At 44.1% G+C, this 20,798-nt stretch overlaps 5 protein-coding genes across 5 annotated transcripts; 3 read left to right on the plus strand and 2 right to left on the minus strand.

Moving 5' to 3' along the window:
- Positions 1-1,228: 1,228 nt before the first annotated feature.
- Positions 1,229-1,753, plus strand: PpBr36_07911 (uncharacterized protein; the record flags this gene model as incomplete). Its single annotated transcript, XM_029895044.1, has 1 exon — positions 1,229-1,753. One exon carries the CDS (start codon positions 1,229-1,231, stop codon positions 1,751-1,753), a length of 525 nt encoding a protein of 174 aa, XP_029748055.1.
- A 1,256-nt stretch (positions 1,754-3,009) lies between these two features.
- On the minus strand, positions 3,010-3,252 carry PpBr36_07912 (uncharacterized protein; the record flags this gene model as incomplete). The annotated part of the gene is made up of 1 exon (XM_029895045.1): positions 3,010-3,252. The coding sequence occupies one exon, from the start codon at positions 3,250-3,252 to the stop codon at positions 3,010-3,012; it is 243 nt and encodes an 80-aa protein (XP_029748058.1).
- An 808-nt stretch (positions 3,253-4,060) lies between these two features.
- Positions 4,061-4,606, plus strand: PpBr36_07913 (uncharacterized protein; the record flags this gene model as incomplete). The annotated part of the gene is made up of 1 exon (XM_029895046.1): positions 4,061-4,606. The coding sequence occupies one exon, from the start codon at positions 4,061-4,063 to the stop codon at positions 4,604-4,606; it is 546 nt and encodes a 181-aa protein (XP_029748057.1).
- A 3,776-nt stretch (positions 4,607-8,382) lies between these two features.
- Positions 8,383-8,763, plus strand: PpBr36_07914 (uncharacterized protein; the record flags this gene model as incomplete). The annotated part of the gene is made up of 1 exon (XM_029895047.1): positions 8,383-8,763. The coding sequence occupies one exon, from the start codon at positions 8,383-8,385 to the stop codon at positions 8,761-8,763; it is 381 nt and encodes a 126-aa protein (XP_029748060.1).
- A 2,827-nt stretch (positions 8,764-11,590) lies between these two features.
- On the minus strand, positions 11,591-13,304 carry PpBr36_07915 (uncharacterized protein; the record flags this gene model as incomplete). The annotated part of the gene is made up of 4 exons (XM_029895048.1): positions 11,591-11,818; positions 11,902-12,874; positions 12,983-13,184; positions 13,280-13,304. The coding sequence occupies 4 exons, from the start codon at positions 13,302-13,304 to the stop codon at positions 11,591-11,593; spliced, it is 1,428 nt and encodes a 475-aa protein (XP_029748059.1).
- Positions 13,305-20,798: the final 7,494 nt, after the last annotated feature.

Raw genomic sequence — 20,798 nt, forward strand, 5'->3', positions numbered from 1 at the left:
GCGGAGAATGGGATGGGCTTGATTACCCTTGTTCTTCAGCACGTATCGAGTTCAACCCCAAAATGCCCAAATGTCTAATCCTACTTGCTTTGTCGCCCCTGAAATGGCAAAATATTGTGTACATACCTGGGACTGGGTAAGACGATAGGAAGAGGTTGTAACTCGACTAGACCTCGTGGATGGTGGAGGGGGGCTTGCGAAAAGGGAGGGGGGCTTGCGAAAAGGGAGGGGGGGCTGCGTTTTGGTGTTTCCCATGGCTTCAGATATGGTGAGAGCCGTACGTGCAAGACCCAGGGTTTCTTTTTTTTCGTTGTTTTTGTTTATGCTCGTTTTGGGGGTGACGCCGTCCTGGATTCATGCGCGTTGGGATGTCAGCATCATTTGGAATGCGCTGGGATCCGGGACCGGTCATGTTTCTGATGCGATGAAGTTGACATGCATGGTGACTAGAATATAAATACTCGAGCATAAGATACTTTCTCTCGGGGCGACTACTTCTCGTGATGAAGAACCAACACAGATAGTATACACAGACAGTATACAATCATAGCCAACTCAAATCAACTGTCAATGATATTTTGACAAGCTCAAACGTCCAACTTCATCTGTACACAGGACAAGCTCTCCAACCGCAGAAACCACACCCTGCGCGATAAATATTTGCCATTTATATCTGCCAAGATATTCTCTCCAACTTCACTCCCACGTGTAGTCTGTTCTCGGGCCCGAAACTACACCCCGACCTTTCCTCCGGCACAAGTGATTCCGCATTCGGCAACTACTGTCCCTGAACGGACATTAACCGCGTGTTTTGCATAAAAAAAAGAGTCCGGTCTATTATAAGGTAGTTCCGGGGGGACTAGCAATTAGGATCGGAGCCATCACTCACAGAACCACCCGGCTACCGGCGTCGCCAAGATCAGGCCCGAACAACAGCCACATTCAAGGCTGGCATCGAGACCAGCGAGAGGGTCCAACTTGGTCACCACCACAGAAGTACTTTTGTCACCCATACCCGGCAGAAACATCTCACGAGATCTGGAACAACCACAATTTAGCCTCCTCTACCCGGCCAGCGCGAGACAGTGGCTTCGGGGAGCCATTTCAACAGGGGCAAAAGAAGAGACCCATCTAGACCCTTCCACCCCCCCCCAGCAGCTAGCGTCCCAACCTAGCTTCTATCCCCGGATCTATTTGACCGAGCGCTCCTACCCCTCAGCTCATCACCATGTGCACCTCCTACTACGTGCACTACCACCATCTCCCGACCTGCTACCGGCCGATCCACATAGCTCTGGAGTACGCCTTTTGCCCAGCTGCCACCGAAGCCGCCACCACCACAACCACCACCAGCACGTCCAGCCCACAGCAGCAAGGGACAGCAGCAGCAGCAGCAGCAGCCTCACAGGACTACCAAGACGGCCAGCAGCAGCGGCGCCAGCAGCGACAACCTTGTCAAGCTCTGCACCACGACCCCTGGGCGTCGGTCGACCTGGCGGACCCCTGCGCGGCGGGCGGCTGCTTCTCCGTCAGCCCCGAGTGCGGCTCGGGCCTGTGCCGGCTGAACGACCTGGGGGGATGCTGGGCGTGCTGTAGCTGCGGGCGCGGCGGCAACACGTACCGCTGGTGCAGGCACATGATGAAGAAGAGCCCCGACACCTTTTGCTACCACACCTGCTGCGAGACCTGCACGGCTGACCCGGTCAGTGGTGGTGGTGGTGGCGTTTCCGAGGGGTGTGGCGGGAGGGGGTGAGATCGAGAAGGGAAAACATCGCCGCGGTGGGCTGTTGGGTTGTGAGTTTCTTTTGGTCTCTTGCAAGCCAAATCATGTATAGACTGTTTTTGTTCCCTTTTGGTATTCCTCTTTCCTTGCCCTTCTTTGTGTTTGGCTTTCCTGAATGTGGTGATGACGGCAGTGGGACACAAGTCAGAGCTGAAAATGCTCCTTGTGTGACGGTGAGACAACAACACCCTGCCCGATCCAGATCCCGATCCCAGTTCCTTGTTCTCTCCCCTGTCGATCTCTTGTACCGGGAAATATTATCATCAATACATCATAGTTCTTTCCTATTCCTGTCCGGATCTGACTGAGATTTGGTCCAATATAGACTCGGCGATCATGCATCGTCACTACAGATCAGGCGCACCAGTAAAGAAGGGTACGCGGGGCCGATCGAAGACAACAATCTGCTAATATCGATCGCTCACAACCTCTATAGAGGCCCGTTCTTCGGCTCCGTCGCTGAGTATTTAGGGCGCCCAGTATAAACATGACTGGTCATCTCTGAGGTGGTACCAGATTCGGCGGCAAGGTGCAGATGCCCCAAATCGGCTTGCAAAGTGTTGCTCAGGTTTCTCATCCTGCCAAGCCTTGGCTTTCTCTATGGCTTACTTTTGTCAGATGCAGAATTTCGGACCTTTCTTGGGTGTGATTGATCAAACAAGTACTGTTCTCGCCAGCCAACTAAGCGACAAGGAGGACATCACAGTCAAACCTGATTCCCTCAAGGTCAACGAGAATGCGGTCAGCTGCAGGGGTTACTCGCCTAGACGCACCACAACGAACCAGGCAACCCGCTTCCCGCCCGACGTCTACCAAGATCGGGAACCAGGCGCATCGTCCCGGCTCCGTGGTCAGGGCTGCTCAGCTTCGGGTTGCATCTCTCGTAGTCTCAGACCGATTACTGATCAGATAGATCACGGTGTCGATATGATGAACAAAGTCGAAGCCACTAACCCGTCAAGACAGGGGGATGGCTGAAAAAAGGCTAGAGAAACAAACAAAAGGGTTGCCTGTCAAGAAAGCTGTAACGCTGGATCGTGTTGATCGTTTGTGCAACGACCAGGAGATAATTTTGAACAAGTGTTCGCACAATTTTATATCCCTCAATAAGAAAAAAAAAAAAAAAAAAAAAAAAAAAAAAAAAAAAACAAATCTCATTCGGCGCGACACGGATCTGGCGATCCTCGGGGAAATCTGACCGAGTGATCCACACCGAGATTTCTTGACTAGGGGTTGATGTGCCGCATCAGATGCAACGATGGCTTTGGCCACGAAAACCACAACCTCTGAGAGCAAAGATTATAGAGAGTCGGTTCAGGTGCGGCAGCCAGGGCATCTCGCAAGCCATGCTTGTTTTCGACCGAGGAACAATGGAGGGTCTGAATCCTCATTTCGGCCTTTGCTTTCAACATGGGGTCCCTTTCTTCTCCGGTCTGTTTGCCCTGTTCGCGGTGTGATAGAAACGCCATAAGACTGCCCTGTCCAACGGGAAGCTGAGACAAAGCTATAGTCAAATGCCGAAAAAAAAGCCCCTACTAGGTGGGTTTCTGTGATGGAAAGAGGACGAATGGGAGAGAAGATGGCACACAAGAATTCTTTATCGTTGGGGTCGGAAATCAGTACTTTTCTTTAGCGAAATGCTGTTTCTGTCGTTTCCCGAGTCTTGTTCCCACAAAAAACGTGGAAAATGGATATATCGGGATCATATTGAGTGGTTGACTGAACCATTGAGGATGTCAAGTGCACAGCCAGCCAAGATTCCAGGGAGCATAGGTGAGAACATGTTTTCGTATTCTCGAGAGGGCGACGCCTTGCATCGTCTTCAAGCGTGAAAATCCCACATCTTCCAAAGTATAAAGGAAGAGGGATCGCCAAAGGAGGTTGGCTCTTCGCATCAACTCGTTTATTGCACAACCAGAGAAATCGTTGCGTTCTGAGAGTTTATATCGGAACATGAGTTTGATGTCTGTCAAGTCTACAAAAGGAAATTGCACACAAGACAGCCATAACTGAATTGATCAGGAGGTCATCCACATATATTCATCCATATAGGCAAAATCGTCCAAGCTCAGTTTGAGCCAACCACTCGGCTTCTGGGTTGAGGATCAAGGCGGCAACCAAGTGTGGCAAGGCTCTGGCCCAATCGAACTGCGGCAGAGGACGCATAAGCAGAGATAGCTACACCACTCGAGCAGCAGTTCCCCAAAAGAGCAGCAATTCCCCAAAGGAGCAGCAAGGACTCCAGCCTGGAGACGCAAGCCCCCGCAACCAAGTAGGATGTGCCATCAAATCAACTATACCCTCCCTTGCGAGCACGTTCGCACCCATACTGTGTACTGTCCAGACGCTACAAAGAGCAAGTCTAGCAATAGCAGCAGTAGCAGCAGCAGCAGCAGCAGCAACAACGTCAACAACAACAACAACAACAACAACAACAACAAACATTCGTCGTCTAAATCGTCATCAAAATCGTCATCCAAGTCTTTGCACGGCAAGAGTGGCGGCAAGTCATCTTCGTCATCATCCGGTTCCTCGTCCGGCAGCAAGAAACCGTGCAAAAACCTGACTCAGGAGTCATTGCCGTACCCGACTCCGCCGTCATTCGCGGGCAGCCCGATGACGGCGGCGAGTTCTCCTCTACTTCCAAAGTGCCCACTCGAGAGCTGCCCCTTCGAGGCCAAGAATCGGTGCTGGAACTGCTGCTGGTGCGGTAAGGAGTGGAATGAAGCCGGACGGTGCAGCTGCATCATGATCATCGAGGGCAACCAGGTTCAGTGCGAGCACATTTGTTGCCATAACTGCGAGGCCGCTTGGCAGCAATAGGACACTTGAGTGCTGGCGAGGGAACAGCCATGTTTGAGAGATGGGACGTATCATAAATCGGGAGGGGTCATGATGGCGATCGATGGAAATGGCATGGATGAGAATATGCAATCGGGATGAAGTAGCCAAACAGAAAATAGGGAGTTGGCTACTACTGTAGATAAAGCGAAATATGCAATCGAGAAGACGTCGGATAAATGCAAGTCAGAAAAATCAGAGTCGAGCGGCGAATTTGGGAACATGATTGATGGTGGCGCCAGCGTTTTCAAACATGTAAAACTCAATCCCCTCCAGAGAAAACAAACAAGGGTAAAAATGACTGGTAACGTCGAATTCATGACAATGGAACCCGAATACACCATCGGAAAAGTAAAAGCGCCCGATCCATTCGGCGACAAGGGGCGAGTTGAATGTACAGAGTAATAGCGAAAGCCCCCGGATTTTTGGTAGCATCGCATTTCGAAAGATTCGGGTTGGGAGGCTTGGGGAGAGCCCAGACAAGTCTAGACACGCCTCGTTCACTTGATGAGATGCTGTCAGCTGAAGTGGTGAATTTTCTTGATTGGCTCCAGAAGAGGTATGCCTCCAATTGAATTATGTCGGTCGAATATCATTACCGCGTAGATATCCCCGGAAATAAGCCGACAGACGGCGGGCTTCTCCCGGGAGGCCCTAACGACTTGCTTGAACGAAAGGAAGGGAGGAGAAAGGGAAGCAGCTGCCTACCTAGCTTCCCTACTTAGCTTCCCTGCCTAGGTTGCCTTGCTTGATTCCCTCGCGCCATCCCTCAGAAAAATGTGATGCATGGAATCTCCCTCGGGCTTCCAAACAGCTGCCAAGGTGGACGGGCGTTGCAGGAAAATAAAATGTGTCTCTGTGTTCTGCGCAGGTAATATCCGAAGAACTTTTATGTTTTCTTGCTTTAGCGTGAAGGGTAGGTGCAAAAAAGGAATATTAGCTGCCGACCATGGAACTCAGGGCTGATTCTAGTGGGTCTATGCGCACAGGTACAGCAGATTGGGGTGGGCTTGCAATCCGATCTCGAAGGCTGACTGCGTGTTGTGTGGCGATAGAGAAAGCGAATTCAATTGAATTGAATGAATGAGAGAAAGGTAAGCCCAGCCTGCAGTGCTTGCACAAATTATGCACAGCGTATAGGTAACTTCACCAATCGACAGGGGTTGCCAAGGTCGGAATTTCCCTTTTTATCACAACGCAACAAAGCCACGTGTGAGCAAGGGGGCATGGTCCATAGATAGGAAACGGCACCTCCGAAGCGACGGCAACGAAGGGTACTTTGCTCTTGGTGGCCCTATTTCCAGTCGGCAGTCCTTGCTGGTAAGCAATGGAGCAAAGCGATCCATGTGCAACACAACTCGAATTTTTCACTTTTGAAGATTTGCTTTTGGAAATCTTCAATAACCCCTCGCCCCCCCTCTTCTCTAGAAATAGATCTATAACTTACCCATGTAGCATCCACTGTAAAATATCCCGCCATCACAGTTGCTTCCTTTTCTTTTTACTTTTCCCCAAACAGCGTATTCCCCAGCTGTGCGGTGCGACACGTGGCTGCCCGCTGCCACTGCAGCAGCTCAAAACAGATTAACGAATCAAGACGTCCAAAACTCATGGCTAGGAAACGGCCCGGAGCGACGCAGACCGGGGAGTCGTGCACATTGGCTACTCATTCTACTCAGTCTACTCACTCATGGCCTGATTTTCCTATAACTCTGCGTAGTAAGAGGCGTATCACAAATAGTCTTGATGGTCTTTTGCCCGATTAACCTGCCTATTTGGATGGATGGACCCTTGAGACGGAAACCTGCTCTAGTAGCCAGTCGTCCAATAGTTGGCCTGAAAAGATGGGCTGACCGAGGACATGCCACCTAGAGTTAGAACATTTGTATCCCCGCCAGCACAATGCCCAGTTAGTATTGTTCGCTTAAAGACAAAGTATGATAAACATGTGTATATAACTAGTTACTTTGTAGTATATCAACAGTATATTATACCCATCTCGTATCTGTTTCATCCATCACAATCAGCTGCTCCATCCTGTCAGTGATCTGCATGCTAGGTAGTATTGTTTCTTCATGCCCATGTGGCAGGTTCCAGGATCCTGACCCTGTTATAGAATGTACTGCCGTATGCCTGTTTACGTAGTAGTCGCCAAATTCAGCTCACCGTACTGTGATGTACTGTACAGTACCTACTGTATTGCAAGGTGGCGAAGGTAAAGGTAGGTGTAATGTCAGGAACGTACTACGTAGTACATTAGGTAAATGCACAAAACCTTCTACCACAACGATAACAAGAATAAAAAAAAAAAAAACCCTATTAGCTCGTAAGCTCTGCATAATCGTTCAATGTGATCGACCATCTCAAGTGTTGACTGCTAGCCCCAAAGCGTGCACAGCTGTCATCAAATGGTCGAAGGTAGCGTGGTGCCGTAATGGGCGTGCGTCAATTGCAGTACTTCTGCCACTCATCGTACCACGGTAACTGTCTGAAATTTTTGCCCACGCCTTGGATGGGACCCCGCTTTCCGCTGCACGCTAGGCACTATACCGTAGTAGCCGTGGGGTCTGTGCGGCTACGTACGTCTTGCCAGGGGCTTGATCAGTTAACTGCAGGCAAAGGGGCGGAGCCTGTCAATTCTGCCTGCCCAACGACTCCACCCTCATCCTTTCATGATTTCCGACTCCATTTCTAATTCCTACAACCCCAACTAAACCCAACCAATTCCAGGTTCACCCTTTGCGACGGTCCGTCCATCATTGATCAGGATTGCCAATTTCTTCAGAATAGTGTCGTTTCACTGGCATCTTCCCTAGTTGGTCCCGCAATTGTCCAAACCTGCCCGCTGTTGCTGTCGCCGTTGTCTACAGTACTGTGTTTGTTAGGTTCTGAGAGAAACAGATCAGTCCGGTTATTTTCTTGCCTCGTGGCGCTGGGTCCATTCCATACCACCCGAACTCCGACCTTCAGTTGCTTCACACGTTTCGTCTGAATCGACAAAGGTTACCTCGCATGTCCGGCCAACTTTAAAAGGGAGCAGCGAAGAAAATAAAGAGCACCAGAGCCAGCGGCGAACTTTTTGACCAATTCCACGTCGAGAGCCTGTTCTCCATCTCGGCCAATTGACGGGGTGGGTTGATCTCGGCCCATCTTGTTCCAACCAAGGTTTTGATCATCCACCCACTGCAGCGGGTTGGGGGGCGACTTGGTATCTTTGGAAGGCAAGGAACAGCAGAAAAGAAAAGAAAAATTAATAAAAGGAAAAAAAAAAAGAAAAGAAAAATACTTCGACGTCAACATATACAATGGCTCCGTCACTGGAATCCGCTCGCCCAATTATGGCCCCATCGGTACGTGCATCCTCAAGCAAGGAATGTAGATAGCCTTCGGGCCCCTACAACTCTCTCCTCCCTTTCCCTGCCAAGGCTACGCGACCTGTCTTTCCCGTTGTCTACATTGATTGTATCTTGTCTTTGTCTATTGCACACCTGCACTCAACCATCCCACACCTTCCTTGTACCTGAATGGAACCTTGGTTCTAGCTCTTGTTCGCAACTATCAGTCAGCTGTCTAGCCCTTCCGCTTTCTCCCTGGCACGCCATACCATACACAGCATTTCCCGACAACCTAGTCCGCCTCTGGTTTTCCATTACCTGGCTGCTTTGAAAATATATTACCCCTCCGTCGCTCGCTCTTCCACACCTGTCTCGTCTCTGCTTCACCCGACGAACCAAACAAACCTCGCTCTTCCGCACATCATGGCTAACACCATCGCGCCCACCGCCGCCCCGCCGGCCGCCTCGCAAACGACCCGACAACAGGCACGCACTTCGGTCCGTATGAGCACGTACAGCACCATGGCACCCTCGCTGGCGCCGTCGACCGACTCTGCCGGCGCTGAGATCAGCGACATCGAGAAAGGACTCGACCGAATGGAGAACAAGGCGCTATCCAAGCAGCGCGTTGTCCTGAGCGAAGAGAAGTGGGCCAACATGTCCAAGCTCGCCCTCGGCGCCAAGCTCGAGCGCGCTCTCGACAGGAGAATGTCGTCACAGGACGCAGTCATGCGGCCGAGGACCAATAGCAGTATCAAGAACAAGCCGAAATCAGTGCCTCTTATCGTGCAGGAGAAGGCTTGAGAGTTGATAAGACACGAAGGAGAGAAAATACTTTTGTCGATATGAGCCGGTTTCGGCGTAGACTCCAGCAAGCGGCTTCCGGCATACAACCGCCGAACCTGTCAACGGGGGTCAAGGGCGAGAGAAGTCTCTCAAAGGCGACTATTACATCATACCTTGGCATTTCATGTCAAACAACAAATACAGTGGAGCTTATGACTAGAGGATGGAATTAGATACCAGGCCGGAGTGGCCACTCGCTCAGCTAGTCCAGCTTGATGGGCTGAGCAAAATCGGTGCTACCTATCATGGGGACAAGGACGCATATAAAGGGGTCTTGATGCATCGAGCACATTGTGGCTTCGAGGAGTTTACTGTTTTGCATTTTGTTTCCTTCCTGTCCTTTTTTAACTTTACTACCAGCTCTCGCAGAATTTTCTATGTCATATTCTTCTGTTGGTTTTTTCATCCCAAGATGATTTTTGAGTTTTGGCTTCCTGCGACACTCATGGTACTCTACTATGTGTCCAATCCAGTCTGTGGCGAGGAATATGTATATGCTTGTTATGACTGCTAGGTTTTCAACCATCTGTAAAGTCGATTTGAAAAGCGCCACTTCCAGGATACTATAATTCTGTTACCGGAGGCTATATCTCTGTGGAAGATATCTCCTTGCCGACATTTCATGACCACAAAATAGCTGCATGGCGTTTTCGTGGCGGGAGAAACTCTCCGGACTCTCTTTGCTGGCCCCAGTGGGTAGCTATGAACCGTTTCCCACGCTACGGAGCTTTCCGGCGCTACTGCATAATTCACAAACGGGCTGAATCCGGAACCCGTCGAATGGTTCTAGGCTCTAGGTTCTAGCTGCAGATCAGTAACTGGGCGCTATCGGTTCCTGCATTTGGGGCGATTGCTGTTAGTATACCAAGACAAGGCCTTAGAAGGGACGACATACCAGCTCGTCTAGTACAAGTTAACTCAACAGGAAACCATCCCACCATCTTAGGGGAACCATCCCGGGTATGAGACCGAGTGGGCCATGTGATTTCATGGAGAAAAAAAAAGAAGGAAAAAAAAAGCCCATCGCCATGTTCTGTAACCATTTTTGGATTTTCTTTTTTCTTTTTTTTTTTTTTTTTTTTGCTGTCCCGACAACTGGGTAATCTATTACAAGTGAAAAGGTTAACTTTGGGATCGATTCAGACAAGTCACACCATGAGCTGAAAGAGGATTGAGCTGGTTTTGACAGCCCCTAGTGGCCGAGTATTTTTCCTATCATGGCAAGTTAGGAAAGCCTCGGGACACATGCCCAGGGGCAGGAGTGACAAGGAGCTTGGATGGATGTTTGAGTTGCCCCTAACACAGCTGACATTTTGAACCTTTTTTTTTCACTGTGACGGCGGGTTGTTCCTGTTGGATTCGAAACTGTTGGTCACCAAAAGGAGGTCTGGTTGTCTTCTGGCAAAGTTTGCTGTAATGGCTTTTGTCGAGGTCCAACCGAGAGGCTGCTACCAAGTCACTACCAGCAAAGCTAGAGCGATGGATATCGGACCGGCAGCGTGGTCCACACGCTTCTGGATCGGGAATGCATTCTTTGGGCCCACTGTCCTCAGATGAGCAAAGGACCTAATAGAATGAACGGTCCAGTCTAGTGATGATATGGTAGACTTGAGTGGCATTTAGATACACTTGGGACCTTTACCTTTACATATAGTGGCAAAGGACTTTGTTCCCGTTTGGAGGATACCTGGAAGTTTATAGACATTGAAGGCTTGGGTGGTGGTGGTGGTGGTGGTGGTAGACTGGCGCTGGATCAAATTTCAACCTCGCCGGGGAAACGGGGAAGTAAAAAGAAAATAAAATTAAGAAGAAGAGGCTCAAGGTTATTGCGTTGATCACAGGGAGAAGCGATACTGGTGCAATGCCGGGATAGGGAACGGATGGCACACGACCAGGTCCGGGGCGGGTGTGTTCCAATTTGGTTGTGGGCTTTTTTTTCTCTTCTTATTGGCACGATTGTATTAATATGCCTATAGATATTAGCCACTATGATCTTCCAAGCCAAGAACTAGAGGGGCTTGCCTAGGCATGCATTCTTTGAGTTTTATGCTATCCAAATTTGCCTGGAGGACAAATCAAGAGTCAATCTATGACCTCTTCAGGTGTGGAAAATGCGCAGTATCAGCGCTCTAAGAACTTGCTGGATGGTATTAATCGCTGCAGCAACACTTTTCGTAACCGGTATTAATAACAAGGGATCCGACACGGTTTAGTGTCTGCCTAAATCCCTAATTTGCAACCTCCAGGTCGTGCCTCGGAATGTGACTGGTCACACCCACCGCCGGCCATGTTCTTTCAGCATTCCCGCTGCGGATACAAAGCCTACAATGACTGACGCAACAAGAGACACGGCTCGAGTAAACATCAGCTTCCGAGGCGGCCTCCAGATGGGCCAGAGGTCCGACCAAGCCCAACCCTCTACCGGCACAAGAAGCCTTCCACAATACCTCAGTCTCAAGTACTCTTCGTGCTTCACGGGGCAGCGGAGATGCTTGCTAGACTAGGCGGGCTTGGCTGGGCGTATCAAAATAAGGATTTCAGCGAGAAGAGTTTCTCTTATTTCCTAAATGTCAGAGTTCAAGCCTGCGGTATAACAGGAGCATGTATCATGTGGAACACAACTTGTGCTGCGGCTTGAACGTCCTAGACACAGATGTAGATCTCCGCTTTTGTTCTTGCACATTTACACATCTTTTACATCCATCTATGGTTTCGTTATTGTCAACTTGCAACTCAACCCCCAGCTTCTATAGCTAGGTGACCCAGTCCGTGACATGTACCCCACTCAACCTCCATGTGAGAAGGAAACGACGGCGTACTTGCCACTCCAGGCCCATTTCCTGGCAGCAGTGTCGTTTGAGCCATCCTGCTCGCGGAGCTTCTCATCCTCACCCGGCTTTAGTCCAACCACGACGTCAGCCTTGCAAGTGCGCAGGGCAAGGACGTTGACGCCAGAGCCAGGTCCGAGAGGCCCAATGGCTTCGGTGAATGAGGTCGTGGGGTCCCATGCGGCCTAGATGGGTACATCACAGGCCAGAGGTTAGCTAAGCCAAATAGAGAACAATAGTAGTGAGCAAACAAAAGCATTGTACATACATCACCGGTGAGCTTCCTGTAGTTGAGATCACCCTTGAAGATAACCAGCTCGCTGGTCTTGAGCTCCTGGTACAGCTCTGGCGCAACTGCACGAAGCCTCCAGTAGCTGCCGGGGTGTGTCCAAAAGGCGTTGGGGCGGAGGATGATCTTGCCCTCGGCATAGAGGTCTGTCCAGTTCTGGAACAAGAACTTTAGATGCTCAATCTCCGTCTCTGAAAGCGCCGCGGGAACCTTGCCCTGCAACGATTCCTCCTCCGACTGCGTCTCATAGAAGCCGCGCGGGTCAGCGAGTGCATTCAGAAGGGCGCCAAAGTCGGCAGGCACCACATCGGACACGAACCAGGGCAGTTCCTTGGGGTGGAGAACGACACAGGTGGCTAGGTTTGACGACAACATGTACCCGGCCAGGACGAGGTCGACATACAGCTCGAACCCGGCATTGTCCAGCACGATGTCGACACGGCGTTCCTGGTCGGGCTTGCTGGCCTTGGCCTTGCGCAGAGCCTCCAGAGCCTGTCCGAGATCGTTTACGAGAATGTTGGCCTCGGCGGCACGACGGGCCTCTGAACCCTGCAGTTTCTGAATGTCGTCGTACGAGAGGGTCGTAAGGAGGGACAGGTCCGTTGCATTGCCCCACAGGCAGATCTCGCACATCTCACGGAACAGCAGCTCCTCGGCCGCAGGTTCGACCGTGCCCTTGGCCTTTTGCTCGTCCAGCTGTTTAACCAGGTCTTGATACCGAGCAGCGAGCTCAAGGACTGCCGGGCGGGAGGAGCGGAAAGTCTTGATCTTTTGGCGGGCAAAAACATCATAGCCCTTCCAATGCTGTGAGAGGGAGAAGCTCGTGTGGATGCGGCGATATAGGTAGCATTCGCAGTAGAGCCAGTTCATGTTGAGCCATGTCGGGTTGCCGAGCTGCTCCAGCTCCTTGTTGTAGAGGGCGACATCAGGGCGGCCATCGTCCGGGATAGGTCTTTTGCGCAGATGGTGGGAAAGTCAGACAAATGACGAGACCCGGGAAGATTATAGTTTAGGTGAGATATCACACAAGAAAGCGTGGCTCTTGGACGATATGACATACGTCAGTTGGCGGTCGTGCTGGACCTGGTACTTTAGCTGGGCGAGATCGTTGACGATAGTCTTGCCCTCGCCCGACTTGTCCGGGTCGTCGCACTGGGCTACGGATCGGTAGACATCATCAATGGCCTGTGTTATGATGACAGGCCACCGTTCCCGAGCTGATGTGTAGGCGAAGGAGGTTCTGTCGCCGGTCGAGTACCCAGCTGTATCGATTGTAGGAAAGAAATGGACAAGGGGTCAGGATCTGATCACCACGAAAGAGGGGAGGAACGGCCTAGAAGCCAGGGGCTAAACGCACGGGTCTTGGGATCGTGCTCCATCATTACTATGCGAATAAGCGCAAAACAAGTAGCAAAGCAAAGTGTGCAGCGTTGTACCGTTATTTGTTTCGCCAATAAACTTCCTCAGCTCGGTCAAGAATGAAGTGGCGGAGAATGCCAGTCTAGGTTTGGGTGAGACTCGATCCAATCTCGATTAAACCGGTTACGCGTCCAGGAGCGAAACGTCAACGCATTCAAGCTATCCACTACAATGGGTGACCCACAAGTGGACATGCACCTGAAGTGGACACCTGTACTTCAACGCGACAACGCACCGCAAATAACGCGTTTTTAAAGCCGAAAAAAGCCGTGATGCCGAAAGATTTGGGATTTAAACTTACCCAGACGGTTAAAACCATAAAATCAGTAGTCTCAGGGCTCATCCCTGAAGCCCAAAGCTCCACAATTGATCCACTCCGTTCGCTTCGCTCCACTTCGTGGCTCAATTGCGGCTTTGCAATGTACCTGTGGGTCCATCCAAAGAACGCTTTGGTTCAGGTCTGAGGACAATTTGTCGATTTTCGCCGTTTATAGCGGTATTTTTGGCCTTTTTTAAACCGAAACTCCTTTATTATTCCACAACCACGCATAATATTGAAAAAATAAATTATCGTTAAAAATAGCGTTTAATACCGCTATTAGCAGCAATTCGATTTATTTTATTATTTGTTATAATGGCCGAATTCGATACCACCTGCCTTTAATCCGTTTATGGCGGTATTGTTTTTTCGATTTTTTTTTTCGATTTTCGATTTTTTTTAATATTATTTTTAATTTTTGACCAAATTTCATAATTTTTGCACGTGGAGGGTCGTATATATGTATATATCGTTATATTAAATTTTGGTGCATATATTAGATTATATAAACAGTTAAATAGGCGGATAGGCAAAGTATATATTTTTTTGTATATAATTTACAATCGAAATTCGTTTATATTTTTACCAATTTTAACGAGAATAAAACCAAAATTTCAAAAGTCCGATTACGTATATAAACAAACGTCCAAATCCAATCCTGTTTATAATATCGGTTTTAAAAATTATTTAATAAAAAAAAATGTTAAATATGTATTTTATAAATCTTTTTGCTTTATTTAATTAATTTTATATTATTTTTGTTTTGCAGCCAAATTTTGTGGTTTTTGCACGTGGGGGGTGGCATATATATATTTAATATAAAATTACACTTTTATACGTTTATTTAATTATTTTAACCGTTACATATGCGGATAGGTAAAATATATCCAATTTTATATATATTTTGCAATCGAAATGTTTTTATACTTTTACCAATTTTAATATTAATAAAACCAAAGTTTGTAAAAATGGATTATATATATAAATAAGCGTTAACGTGAAACCCAATTCACAATACCGGCCCTTTTTATTTTTTTATAATAAAAAGTGCTAAATTTGTATTATTTTTATATTTTTTGTTTTATTAAATTAAATAAAATTTAAAAAAAAACTTATTTGAAAATTTATTAATAAACTTATAAAGGAATATATTAATTAAAAATATTTTCATTTTACCAATATTTGCGTAAATTATTTAATTTTTTAACAAATTGTTAAATTATATAAAAATATTAATAAAACTTTTATTTTAATCGATAATTGCATGTATTTTGCAGTGTTAGGTTTACTAAGCTTTAAAAATTGTAATTTCAATTAAAATGACTATTATATATCATTATTTAAAATAAAAATTAAATATGATGAAAAATTACAGATTTTATTTAATATTTTAATATCTTCCCATATACAGTAGCTATTAAAACGCGGCCGGTATTCAAATAATTAACAAATTCCAATTAATGTAACGCAAATTACTATATATTTTTATAATTTTTATTTGTTTTTTTATTCAAATATTTAATTATATATTATAGTTACACCATTTTCTTTTGCTATTATAATGCGAATATATTATATGTACCCGTTATAAACGGTAAAATACTACAAATTATCCTTATATTAATAAAATAATTATTAGCGATATCGCAATATTAAGTATATTATTAATAATACCGTTATAAACGGCGAAATGCGACAAAATGTCCTCAAACTAGAACGAGCGCGATCTTTTCGGCCAATGTAATTGGTCGAAAAGCCATGTGGCTGAAAGGTACATGGGGCGCTCGGTCCCCACTGCGGAGCAGGGGGGTCTAGTCTAAGCACTGAGACTATAAAATCAGCTATTTCGAAAAATAAAACGGCCGCGCAGTGGGCCGTACCAAAAAAACCACCCTTATACGTCGCCTCGACGGCGTTCTCGATCGAAAATAAACCTATAAACCGTATCAACTACTATTTAACGAACAGGAAAAATTCGTTAACCGTTGGATTGAAATTAAAAAATTCGCTGGAAGGGCACCCACGCACTAAATAATCAAAAATTTCGCTTCTTTTCTAATACCGCCGAAAAAAAGCGTAAACGCCTTCGGTAAACGTTGGTTGGTCGGTTTTTTACGCCGCAATAAAAATATTAAAACCGAATCCGGGATTTTTTTTTTAAAAAGGTACGCGAATTGAAAAACCAAAGCCGAATTGATCCGGGCGTTTGATAACCAACACCAACGAATAATTACAGAATTTAAAATTAAACCCAAATATATCCTAAATATAAAAGAATATAGCTTTTAAAAAAGCGATATAATGGCCGAAAAAATATATGGTTTATTTTTCGTAAAACGCCGGAATAAGGTTAAAATTATATACACGTTAAATACCATTTAAGCGTCGATTATCAAAACGGTAATTGCAGAAGGAAAATCTTTTATTGTAACCGTAATCCAGACGGGTAATATTTTACAAACGCAAAAATTTTCACCTAATATTAAGGATTGGGCGAACAATTCGATTCCCACGGGTTAGTTTAATTTTAAAATCATTTTGAAATAGTTAAAGCAGGTTTTCTTTAGTCTCAGTGCTCAGACTAGACCCCCCTTCTTCGCAGTGGGGACCGAACGCTCCATATACCTTTTAGCCACATGGTTTTTCGACCAATTACATTGGCCGAAAAAATCGCGTTCGTTCTAATTCAAAGACATTTTATCGCATTTCGCCGTTTATAGCGGTACCACCAATAAAATACCCAATATTGCAATATCGCCAACCATTATTCCCCCCGATATACAAAAAAATAAAAAGCTTTTATTATTATATTATATATTTACGCATATTAACTTTTATTTAATATATTATTTACCCAAATAAAACCCAAATCCAATAATAAGAAATACATTCCAATAATATTAATAAATATACCCGAAAAGGCATTCCCATCCGCGTAATTTGCAACCTAATATTTTACGTCCGACCTAACCCTATTACCTCTATCGATATCGCAATTATTTTCGTTTTTGTCGCTATTATAATTATTATCGCCCAATTTTATATTCGAAAATAAATGGGAATTCAAGCCTTTTTTAATCGATAAAAAGCAATTACCGAAGGAATCCGAATCCGAAACGAAAATAAACCCCAAAACCAAATTTATTCGCGATATTACCAAATTTTGGCGTAACCGTTATTAACGCACCAATTTTACGCAGTTTATCCACGCTTAAATAATAACGGCAAACTTTTACGAAATTACCCGATTTATTTTATTAGGAAATTTTTTTTTAGAAAATATTACGAAATTTTTAGATCCGAAAACGTTTACGCGTTAATAGGATTAAATACCGTTTTAACAATAAATTTCCTGCGCCAATCGAGGTCGATTTTTTGCGTAGGGAATTGTAATAATTAACATAATATTTACGTTTTTTTAACCGGTTCGAACCTACAAATTTCCAATTTTCGGGAATAAAGGATTATTCCGTTAAAAACGTAAACGATATGAATTGGTTTAAATAAGTATTCGATACGTTTACCTAGGAAATCCCGTCCAAAGCGCCAATATTATATAAATTTATATTTTTACTATTATTATATTCCCGGGGCCACCGCCCGTTTTATTTATCGTTACAAATTTCGAATACGGTATACCCTGAATTCAATACCGTTTTAAAAGTTATAAACTTTTTGACGTTAAAGGATTAACGCGTTATATTAATATTGGCGATTTTAACCTACGGATATTTCCCCCAAAAAAAGCAATTATTTATTACGGGCATTTGTATTATATTCTATAAATAATGGAATTCCACAACGTATTGTAAATACGTTATCCGGGTATGGAATATATTTATTCTATAAAATTCTTAACGGTAAATTTAATAATCTGTCGCCGTTGCCCGAATCCGTCACTAGCAATATTTATATTGATATTTAGCTTTTACCGCGAATAGTAGTAATAATTTTTTACATTTATATATTGTTAACAATATGGGTTGCTAACACGGGGTTAGGCATTAGCCTAGGTGCGGCGTGGTGCTAGTTGCGTTGTAAAAGCCTGTAATTACAGGGTTTGTATGCACTAAATTCACTAATTTTGGGATTAATAAACTTAATTCATTAGTGGGGGAAACTTTGCTTTATTTCCCTTACATACTTTCCGACATCGAAGTGGGGGTCCGCACCCCGCAAAGGGTTCCGGTGCCGCACACGATTTTCCGAAAAATTATTTTATATACGTTGTTGAAAAAACACCTTTTTTTCTATATAAACCATTTTTGGGTTCGCACTAATTTGTTAATTTGGTGAAAATTTTTACCCGGTACAGGGTAGCTGACTCGTAAATGCAGGGTGGGTGTTAAACCCGGCACGGGGTGAAAACCCCATTCGCTGATATTTTGAATCGCAACTCCTGCAACACACAAAATATAACGGAAAATCCGACAGCCCCAACAGCCCCATTTCGGTACTATTTATTGTAGCTTATATACAAATAAAAATGGACCCATTACATATTAAATAACGCATATAATTAACACCCCCTTTTTTTGCTATTACTCACATAAAGTCGGAAAAAACAAATACATAAAAAATAAAACCCTAAAAAAAAAGATCCCCCTTATGTCCCAACCCGATTCGAACTCCCGATATAAACCCCCTGGATAATTAAGCCCTTTATACCGACCTGTAACCCCCGAAATGGACGAACCCCCGAATTGGAAAAAAACCCCAAAATTGTAACAACCCCCGGATTCGAACCCCCGACTTATATAATATTAACCCACGGAATTAACTATTAAACCAGGTAGTTAATCTGGCTGTTCGTTGGTAACAGTCAAAATTAGATATATTATATAGGGTATTTCGAATGCGTAAATCGCCCAAAACACGAGCTTTTTCAATTTTAATTTAACTTTTGGTATAAGGTCGTTATAAATTGCTTATTAATTAACCTGTACAGGGTAGATTCGGGTAATACGGCCGATATTAGGCTAACAAAAATCCAATATTTGTAAGCAAAAAAAATGTAATAGGTAATTAATCAACGAATTAATTATATACCTTAAAATTCAGTAGGTAAAAACTAAGCTTTGAGGGGTTTAAACCCTCTAAAGTTTAAAAAAACCTTATAAATTGGAAGCTTTAAGGGTTTTATTAGGCCATTAGCGGGTATTTATTTGGATTCCAGGTATTTTAAAATTATTAATCCTTTTGTAATTAATTCCCATATATAATAAAATTTTATTAACGTATATTTAATACGTTAATGGTGCGTAAAATTATATACGTCAGCTATATAGTTTATATTATCTCCAAGTGTTGCAATTAGGCCTTTTAAAGGTAGTCCAATTTCTATAAATAAATTTTTAAACCATTGTGCTTTACGCAGGGTTTCCGTTAAGGTATCGGTTTCGGTTTTTGGACTGCTTAAAGCTATAATATTAACTTTTTTGCACTTCCACGTTATAGGGCCCCCAAATAGGGTATACAAATATCCGTAAATAGATTTCAAATCTTCCTTAACCCCGGCAAAATCGCTATTACTAAAACCCAATAATTTTAAACCTTTAAAACCCCTTAATAATAAATTGGGTGGTAATTCGGCTTTGAATATTTCATTTCCGTAATAAATAAATAAGGATTTTTTACCCGCTAAATAACGTAATAGGTTTATAACGGCCGTTAAATGGATTGTAATGGTTTTTATTAAAAAACGTCAAAGCCATTAAACCGCAAAACCGATATCCAGGCGCGTTAATAACATTAAATATATAAAGGTAGCGATAATACGCTGTAATAATTTGATTTCCAGCGCATTTACGGGTTTACCCCCGCTATATTTTAATACACCCGGTTATAAAAAAACAAATATAGGTTTGCAATCAATTAATCCGAACGTTGCTAATATTTCCTCTATATACTGATTTTAATGGAGCTAAAATAGGCGTTTAAACCTATCCCTTATAATTTAAACGCCTAAAAAATAGGTTACAGGGCCCCTGTTTTCCAACGCGTATACTTTATTAAAACGGGTTTTTAAATCCTAAATATATTACAATTTAGGACCTATTAGCAGGCAATCGTCTAGAAAAATAACGATAAAATGTTTGGATTTAACGTTATAAAAAACAGCGGGATTAAAGATTAATGGCTTAAAACCTTTTTCAAAAAATAGGGTTTTAAATTTGTTTTGCCATTTTTTTAGACCCTGTTTTAAACTATATAACGCTTTTTCCAACTGTATAACCTGCAATTCTTTCGGGTTATAGCCCATTTCCATTAAAATCTTAGCGGTGGTAAAGTTGCAATTTTTTACCCATTCGTTAAAGCCGTTTGGAATTTGCAAATATATATTTGCGTCGGTAAGGTCATTATTTAAAAACGCACCGATAAAATCGATTTGTTTTATTTCCCAATTTTATACATTAATTATAACTAATAATCTACGCCAGGTAGGTGGTATATTAATGCTAGCAAAAGGTTCGATATAATTTAGGCTTTCGACTTATAAAAAACCCCTAATAATAAGCTTAATTTTATATTTTGTAGGTTTATTATTTTCATCCTTTTTTAATTTAAATACCGGCCGGGTAAAAACGAATTTACGGCCTGTAGGTATTTTAGTTTTTAGGATCAAACGGAAGGTTTTTGCAATAATAATTTGGTCGAATTCAAACATTAAAACAGCTAGTTACTTAGCATTTTTAAAGCTATTTAAAGCCTGTTGGTAATTATTTGGTTCACCGTTTTTCATGGCTTTTTTCTTTATTTTCTTTTTTGCTTAAAAACAAAAATAATACACGTAATCTATATCTATTAAATCTGGGTTTTCGAACTGCGAATTTAACTCCATATTCTATATTTTAAATGCTAAAAACACCGGAACTTCCGTTGTTTTAGGTACTGGATTAGGTACCGCTACCGTTATAGGCTTTGGGGGGCGAACGGTAAATTGTACGAACCTGGCGGGCACTGTATTTTTAGGGTTTAAATACCTTATAACGGGTGGTAACTGCCCTGTAACCGGTGGCAGATACCCTGTATTTTCAGGGTTGTTTAGGGGATAATTATCCGTTGGAACGCTGTTAATTTCGTTTTCAGGTTCAAAATCAAAATCCCCCTTTAAATTTGTATTTTCCCCCTCTAAAAT

The sequence above is a fragment of the Pyricularia pennisetigena genome, chromosome 1 (genome assembly GCF_004337985.1).
Source record: "Pyricularia pennisetigena strain Br36 chromosome 1, whole genome shotgun sequence".
NCBI lineage: Eukaryota > Fungi > Ascomycota > Sordariomycetes > Magnaporthales > Pyriculariaceae > Pyricularia > Pyricularia pennisetigena.